At 35.5% G+C, this 8,497-nt stretch overlaps 2 protein-coding genes and 1 long non-coding RNA gene across 5 annotated transcripts in view; 1 reads left to right on the top strand and 2 right to left on the bottom strand.

Annotated features, from left to right (window-relative positions):
• The window catches only part of LOC100178765 (dynein regulatory complex protein 1), an 8,456-nt gene extending 6,178 nt beyond the window's left edge, over nucleotides 1–2,278 (top strand). The window contains 3 exon segments of the mRNA XM_004226072.4: nucleotides 911–1,066; nucleotides 1,548–1,650; nucleotides 2,060–2,278. Coding sequence (XP_004226120.4) covers nucleotides 911–1,066; nucleotides 1,548–1,650; nucleotides 2,060–2,116 — 316 coding nt within the window. The 3' untranslated portion in view covers nucleotides 2,117–2,278.
• Nucleotides 865–1,609, bottom strand: LOC113474260. Of its 2 annotated transcripts, none has more exons than XR_003395930.1 (2): nucleotides 1,521–1,609; nucleotides 865–1,079 (listed from the first exon to the last, which is right to left on the bottom strand). It is a non-coding gene; the product is annotated as an uncharacterized LOC113474260 (long non-coding RNA). The 2 variants fall into 2 exon arrangements; XR_003395931.1 differs by having other exon boundaries at nucleotides 1,496–1,566.
• A 131-nt stretch (nucleotides 2,279–2,409) lies between the features above and the next one.
• Nucleotides 2,410–6,448, bottom strand: LOC100181810 (zygote arrest protein 1-like). 2 transcript variants are annotated; one of them, XM_026834616.1, is made up of 10 exons: nucleotides 6,315–6,448; nucleotides 6,164–6,255; nucleotides 5,774–5,915; nucleotides 5,329–5,406; nucleotides 5,194–5,276; nucleotides 4,671–4,824; nucleotides 4,177–4,247; nucleotides 3,848–3,934; nucleotides 3,192–3,362; nucleotides 2,410–2,900 (listed from the first exon to the last, which is right to left on the bottom strand). In XM_026834616.1, the coding sequence occupies exons 1-10, from the start codon at nucleotides 6,358–6,360 to the stop codon at nucleotides 2,817–2,819; spliced, it is 1,008 nt and encodes a 335-aa protein (XP_026690417.1). In that variant the 5' UTR covers nucleotides 6,361–6,448; the 3' UTR covers nucleotides 2,410–2,816. The 2 variants fall into 2 exon arrangements, with proteins under 2 accessions (XP_026690417.1, XP_009858659.1); XM_009860357.3 differs by having other exon boundaries at nucleotides 5,194–5,261.
• Between the last annotated feature and the right edge of the window lie 2,049 nt (nucleotides 6,449–8,497).

Below are 8,497 nucleotides of genomic sequence, written 5' to 3'. Positions count from 1 at the left end.
AAGATTTTGCAATATTAAAATAAAAATAGTTTTACGATTTTTCGCTTTTAATTACCAAATCATACGCGGAAACATAGGCCATTAAGTAGTTCGTAGGCGCTGCGATTCGTTACTTTCTTAGAGTAAATTCGAACGAAATTTGTGTGAACTGACTTACGTTATAAACTCTAATGTGAAACCCGCGTAATTGTTGGTTGTAAAATCAAGATTTTTTATATTTAGACGATCACGAAATTACTGTTTTGGCGAATTTAGTAGTGTGTGTGTGGTATTTCGTGGGCAATAGAAAGTATTCGGATTCGACCACGCATATTCGGATTCGATCGAATACCTAAAAATGCGTCGAACAACGCCGAATATTCGGATTCGGATTCGATTCGGCCCATCCCTAATTATATGCATGTGTTTACGTTAAAGATGATGTTATACTGTTATAGCTTGATATGGCTATAAGTTACATCAATATAGAATAGGTTTTTAGTATTCTTTTATAGTACTGGGGTAAGATGGATGTCGTTATTTCTTTTTTTCCATATTACCCAATTATATTTTAACATTTAACAACGCTCTTAAAAGAGTTGTGAGGATACGGGTACATATTTCTGTAAGATAAAAAAAATGATAACATGGACCATCTCATCTATCTGTTGTTTTGTAACTAGTGTTTGATAAGATTGACTAAATATACCTCAAGTCCCTATATCCAATATTTCCATACTATTAATAGGCTAATGTTAAATACGCCCTACTATATTTACAGCTGGTATTTTACCAATAACCGTTCAAGTAAAATATATGGTAACTCATTAGCTGGCACGAGGTGTATGAAACAGAACACCTGTGTTATAACGAGTGTGGTTTTCCTGCCACGCGGAGATAAAGTGAGTTTTATTCATTCATTATCACACAGAGAGAGACAGAAGTCGATTATGAAAAACAATAATTGCACGATGAGTGATCGAGATTCTTCTAATGACGCCGCTTACTGGGAGTCTCTGGCTTCTATCATTGATGATCGGAAACTTGAGATGTGGGATGCGTTGGTGGAGGCTTTCACTAAATATCAGTGAGTTCTTAACCTGTTTGTTTACCAAAAATTGTTTTATGGGAGTTCTTGTACCCAATTTTACTATTACATTTATATGCATGTAATACTTGATAAAATCATACAGCTTAACACTTCTATGCTGCCTATTTTTTAACATTTTTTGAGTCATTAGAATAGTTTGACCAACCTATCAAAATTCATTAGAATAGTTTGACTCATTAGAATAGTTTGACCAACCTATCAGAATGTAACTGAATTACATTTCATCATTTAGTTAAAACGCTTTGGACTGTACATTGAGATTCAATCATGTTTCGCAGTTTTTTTTGTAAAATATGTATTTCCTTTTATTTACTTTTTGGTTCGTAAAAATTATCCAAATAACTCAACAACAGACATGAGATAAATTTTACCAATAACAATATAAATAGTAATTAACTGGCATACATAGTAACCAAAAGTTTTTGAGTACATAGTTATGACGTTGTTCCCAATGCAGCTCTGTCCTTACTGAGCGATCAACCAAGATACAAGAAACTGATGGATTAAGACAACAGAATGCTGAACTTCGTATGTTGCTACATAGATACATATCATCAAAGGTATTTATATATTTATAGTGGTGGTAGCACAACATTCTGTGTTTAGGGTGGGGAGCAACTTGGGCCTAAATCCCAGGTGGTTTATGGCATGCCTTGTATTAGGACCTAACCCATATAGAACATATTACATGGCACAACTAATATTGTTTATATAGCTTTATAATCTATTGTTGTTCACTGGGTCTGGTTTGTTATAATAAATAGTAATAATATTTTTTCGCACTTTGCTAAACCCTGATTTTTAATACTTTTTAGATGTATCACCTTTATTTATTTACGTAAATCTGGAATTGGGAGTTTTGGGCAAACTCTTGTGTAAATTACAGGTCCCATGGATTGCCAGTCCATAGGACTTAACCCATATAGAATAGAAAGTGTTTTTTGGTTATTATAAGGTAATTGTGTTCAGGTGAACCAAGAACTGGAAATCCCACCCACCAGAGTCCTTCAACTAGAATACAGTTAGATTTTGAAACACTTTATTTTCCGCACCGTTTTGTGTTTTTCTTTGATAAATGTTTGAAACATCTCATACAGTTTATACTGAATATGGGATGCACAAAAAATGCTCCTTTACGCACTTTGTGAGTGAATACATTTTTACTGCATATAAACAAAACATAATTTACTCAAAAATGTCTCTTGACGCACTTTGTGAGTGAATACATTTGTAAACAAACATAACACTCAAAAATGTCTGTTGATGCACTTTGAGAGTAAACACATTCCAACTGCATGTAAACAAAACAATCCACTTAATTTTCAATGCATGGCACACAGGAAACTTTATTATAATGCAAACTTGGTTGGTATGCGCAAACAAAAGACAACCATATTTAATGGCAAACCATTCAACAGTGTGCGAGCTATAGTTAACCCCACACAAAACTTTCAACATTGAAAAACTAGTTGCGCAACCAACAACCTGTGTTTAACAAAACGTTCACTTATTTAGGCAACAAAAACTTTCATATTTAAACACTCAGTAAATAGAGCAACACAGTACATGCAGGTGAAACTTTCAGTAAGAAAGAACTTTGCGTTGTAGAATTGATTTTTAAACATAAAATGCACATTTTAATTTTATCATACATATTAACATTTTTACTTTACCATATATATTAGTAATTTCACCGCAATTTTCTTTTTTTTCTTTTTCAAACGTTTTACACGAACGGTCCAGGCAAGTGGCAAACCAGATAAGGATTCACAATCCTGTGGCACATGTTACAAGTCTGCTTTATGTAAACCTGCAAAAAAGTAACCAAAAATTAACTAAGACCATTTTTAAAAATTTTTGAGAATTAAGAGATCAAGAAAGACTTTAAATTAACAAAAATAAAAACTTGAAAGAAAAAATAACCTAGATTAAATGTAAAAGTTAGAGACTATTTTCTCTTCTTTTTTAATTTAGTCAGAATTATATAACTGTAGACTCTAAATAAACGTTCTTAAACGTCCAAAACACGATCGGGAAATACTGGAATTGGGTTCAAACAGTATCCCATTTTACCCCGCAGTACTATATTCCTATGTCTTACTTTGCAACTGTTTCGAACACACCATACGTTTCTGCTGGACCAACCACGCAGACATCGTCTGCAGAAGAACTGGCCATATTTTCGCTCCAAATCTCGTTCTTTCTTTGGTTCGTCAAGAACAACAACCACAGAATCATCGTCGCCGCTGGAAGCCGTTTTCTGGTTGTTTGCCTTCAATGGAATCAAATAGAAGTGTACTTATAGCCTTTTGTGTGTAGGTTCTATACGCAGTACCGTATGTAATGAGAGTGGGCCTATGCGCAAATTTTAATGCAAGAAAAAATTGGGCAATTATACACCTCCTGCCCGTGACATATGTTTTGGAGGGGGGGGCGATCTGAACAACCCATTAGTGACCACTGGGTTGAAACTGAACAGTTATCGCAGCATACTACCAACACTTGATACAGCGGAAAATTCAACTTTTGGAATTTAATGAATAAATGAATGTAAATGGCTTTATTCTCGCGTGGCCTGAAAACGACATTCGTTATAACAGGGGTGTTCATGCACCTCATGTCAGCTTACAAAGTATAGGCTACCATGTATAAGTTACTTTGTAGGTGATTATTTGTTTTGATTTTTTTCTTACATAAGCATTAAGTTCTATTTATTTCAATCATGAGTATAATACATTAGATGCTATACATGCTTACCACTTTGTTTTCCAAATCCACTTTTTCCTCACAATCTTCGATGGTAAGCTTTGTTTCCACAGTTTTTCCTTCGAGTTCGGCTGCTTTCTACATAACATAAAACAGAACGTAATTTAATTTCGGGAAATGCAGTTTCAAAACGTTATTAATCAGTGTGTTAATTAATACGAATATCGTGAAATTTAAAATATAAACCACTCACAACGTTGCATACGTGCTAACTCATAAGCTGGTACGATTTGTATGCAACGGAACAGTCGTGTTCTAATGGCTGTTGTTTTCCAGCTACGCGAGGGTAAAGCAAGTTTCAATCATTCAATCGTTCATACCTTTCGCTTGGCCGCAATATATGACCCGTAATCCGCTGTTGATATTGTCATCTGTTCTGCAGGCTTGCACGCTAAAAATAGTGAAACATGAATATATAGTAGGGTTCGGGGCAGACGGGACACCGTTAGCACATAATATTCAAATATGCTGATCGTGTTTTCAACAATTAACAACGGTCTATATGGGAGTCGTGAGAATACGGTTTTATAATTCTTTGAATATTCTTTGTTTACTACCAAATATAGGACGAAACAATAGAATAAAAAGGTGCGTCCCATCTTCCCCACCCTGCCAGATATCTTTATATCATTTTACAACATAGTACTGATGTAGGATAAAGTGAAAAACCGTTAGCACATAACATCCCATTTTCCTGATCGTGTTTTAAACAATTAAGATTCTGTAAATGTTTGTTGCTTACTACAAATGGATCGAGAGGGAGATTGAAAACATCTACTATATAATTTTTACAAAAAATCAAGTCATAACTTACGTGAGTTGGCCTTACGGTTTTCATCTTTTTGCTGACGTCTTACAGGCTGGTTTGTATGCGCTGCAATGCCTCTTGGTGTGTGGGGAGGTGCTTCAGGTCGAAGAATAGACCTCGACACGGTAAAAGGCGGAGGACGCCGCAGGTTAATCATTGGCTGTGTGAACAGGTTACTATAAGCAAATCGAAGTTTATGTAATATTGTAAATGCTGTAACAGTGTTTAAAACTGATATAAAATCGCCGCAAATTTATAAAACGCTATAGAAAAACGTTTTAAACATATGCTAAGCAGAAAAAGTTTCAAACTTTTGCTGAAAGTAATTTTACAAAAGATTTTTTTATATCTGGAATACACTAACCTATAGGTTGGATTATTTAAAATAGAGCAGAGAATGGAATTTAAAAATACGGTTTTACCAATTAAGCGTCGCTAAGTAGGTTTAACTTTTAGTATCATGTACAAGTTGCCTGCAGACTAGTTACCCCTGCGTTCCCTTTAAAATATAAACCAGCATTCTGCTTACCGGGTAGCCTGGAAAATTCTGCCGAGCATCGCATGAGGGTGTTGACTGTCGCGGTTTAATTCGGACTCCTGGCCCAACGAAACCTGGCAAAATTAATCAACATTTCGAGGGAACAAGCAACCTGAACCCACTCACCTCCACACACAATGGGTTTTCGAGGCTTAACTTTCCAGTTGGCTGCTAATTCAAATCGAATATCTGGAACTTGGATTCCTTGGAAACGAAAAAGGGCTTGTTTTAGTATACAGTAAGGTAGGGGGAGATGGGATACCTTTAGCACATAATATCCAAATATCATGATCGAGTTTTAAACAATTAACAATGGTCTGTGGAAATCGTGGGGCTGGGGTTTTATAATTCTTTGATTTTTCTTTGTTTACTACTAAATGGAACGGGGAAATAGCATAAAAAGGTGTCACATCTTCTATTACCCTACTATATACACTTTGTAAGACAGACACACAAAGTTTTTTTCACAAAATTTTTTTTTTAATTATATCTACGAAACTCTTGTTTTATTTCAGCATTTGAGAAAGAATTCTAGTAATATATAGGCAGCTTATACATATGTAGCATTTACCTTTTTCAAGGGTAGTTTTGGCTTGAACTGAAGCATCATTAGTGCTTTTTCTACACAGTTGCAATTCCGGGTTGACCTGTTTTAAAAGCTGCACGAGCTGTGCACGTTTAAGAGCTTCAGCCCGAAGTCCGGGTGATAAACTCTGAAAGTAAAGCGGAATTGCAAAACTCCAAACATAAAACAAATTAAACATATAAGACCGGCAGTTTAAAAGGTATGAGCCTAAATTTTGTGTTTAGGTAAAGATCTTACCAATTTATTGTAAAATACAGAGTTGCTAATTAGAACAAGGTTCAAGTCACGCGCTGAGTAACCTATATATTTTGTACGTTTCGGTGATTCAGCATATACGAAACCAATTTTTCAGGCATATTAACCAACTATTTATACCTGCCACATTAGTGTGTTCCGCATTGGGCTTCCTATGACATCAATAATGGCTTCCTTCGTATTCGGTTTTGTGTTTCCGCAGTTAGATTCGTCTATAGCAAATAACAAATGTAATCTTTCATTTAAACATTCGTGCTAAATTCTTTGTTACCCTTTGTCATTTTTGTCGCTAATCTTAACGTTGCTTTTGTATTCATTTTGTGTTTTTTTCATAAAATCTAATCTGAAATTTAAACTATTAGTTAGCTAAAATCTAAAGCTGTACACCACATACTAGTACAGTGTAGAAACAACTGCATACTGGTGAAACAGCAGCAAATTCAATGCAATTTCGTGTCTCACGCCGGCGTTGGTAATAATTAGGAATACGCGGCACGCTGGAGATTTTATAGACGTAACGCTGTTTTCTCCTTTAAGGTATTTTACGCTTCGAAATGCAGTACGCTATAAACCAAGTATTATAAAATGTAATTTGTTACATATGTGTTTGGCCTAATCGTAAAAAAAACAATATAGTATATTAAAGTGGTATTTGTTGCATGGTTGTGTAATTTGCATAAGTGTAAAAACATGTATATATGTTTAAAAAAGTGCAAAACAAAATATGTAGCCTAGGTAGCAAAAAGCGTGAGAATGTGCTAAAATGGGCGTTGTGTGGGAGTATGTGAACTAGCACGCCCACTTCTACTGCGCGTTTACTTTGTCCAATCTGCTGTGTCATGCTGCTTCATTGTTCTCCTGTTTCCCTATTGTTAGTAGCAGAACGAGGCTTCGGCTCTTTGACATTGATAAAAGGAAGCTTATTACCTGTTTGTTTTGTAGGAGGTTCTGTTTGCGCCCAGTTTTAGTTCGGTGCTGATTACTATCTGCATAGCGTCTAAAAATAGATTTTGTATTCTGTAAACACCAAAGACGGTTCTGCTACCGATAGTAAAAGGCAATGGCTCAATGTTGAGCAGACTGTTATGTAACCAGTGGAAATACAAAGCGTTAAACAAAGAGGTTAATTTACTGAAGCAGAACGGCGGCTCACAATCTAATGTAAATTTACAATTGTAGTTGTTAGTGTTGGTGGTATGATATATTGAAACAATTTAGCCACGTTAGAAATTAGAATGATATAGTAGGGTGGTGGAAGAAGGGACACTTTAAGCACATCATGTCCAAATATCCTGATCGTGTTTTAAAGAAATAACAACGGTCAATGGGAGTGGCAAGGTTACGGTTTTATAATTCTTTGAAAGTTTTGTTTACTACCAAACGAGATGAGAAAATAAAATGAAAAGGTATCCCGTCTTTCCCCACCCTACTGTTTTGCATTTTGTGACATTTGAGTAAGAAAGGAAAACGTCATTTCCCTTGTTTATAGAGCGTTTAATTCGTTGTGAAATCATTGGATCATGCATTCTGCGCATGGACGGTTAAGGCTATTCGAGATATAAACACATCCGTTCCGGATATTTGGTACGGCATGTTATCTTAATTTATATCGACGAGGTGGCACCTAAAACCACGCCTGCAGCCAAAATGCGTTTGTTCATTCTTTCGCTTTAAACAGAGTTGTATACATTACGGTTCAATTGCGATGCTGTTCTAAGAACAACGCCAGCTTAGAGCAATGTGCAAGAGTGAATGTACGCGTACAGTAATGCGCAAGGTTTATTGCTTAGTTGTGTTTAATTATAAAGTTGTGTTTAATTATAAAAATGTTTTAAGGGCATTTAAAATGGTTGAACCGATAAAGATAAGCCCTTCTATGGCTGTGATAAGAATAACGATGTTAAGTCGCATTTAATGAATTTGTACGTAGAAAGTAATTCATTACATTTTGACATGCACGGTTTCATAGTGCATGTTGGTACAGTAACCAATTAATCAAGTCACATGCCCAATATACAGTAGGATAGGAAAAGATGAGACACTTTTTTATTCCATTTTGGTAGTAAACAACAACGTTCAAATAAATATAAAAATCCTATCCTCACGACTTTCATAGACCGTTGTTGATTGTTTAAAACATGATTAGGATGTTTGGGTATTATGTGCTAAAATATGTCCCATCTTACGCATAGTACTATGCCAGTGATTAATGAACTTTACACTTAAATTGTTACCGGCGTTGAAATATGCAAACTAAGTTGGTTCCTGTGGAAAATTACGCCAACTTTTCCGCGATGGTGTTGAAAAAAAGTAGGTGTCTTAAACGTTTCAGGTTTTGTGGACCGGAAAGTATAAGTTTCCCATCGTACGACAGCAACGCTACGAAAAGAAGGCTAGCCAGCTTTTAAAAGCCAAAGAAATGTTCAAGCAGTCGCATATTTAGTTAAGTAGCAC

This window comes from Ciona intestinalis, chromosome 5 (assembly GCF_000224145.3).
Source record: "Ciona intestinalis chromosome 5, KH, whole genome shotgun sequence".
Taxonomy (NCBI): Eukaryota; Metazoa; Chordata; class Ascidiacea; order Phlebobranchia; family Cionidae; genus Ciona; species Ciona intestinalis.
The sequence above is the reverse complement of the archived record's forward strand: the minus strand, read 5'-3'. Positions and strand labels throughout refer to the sequence as shown.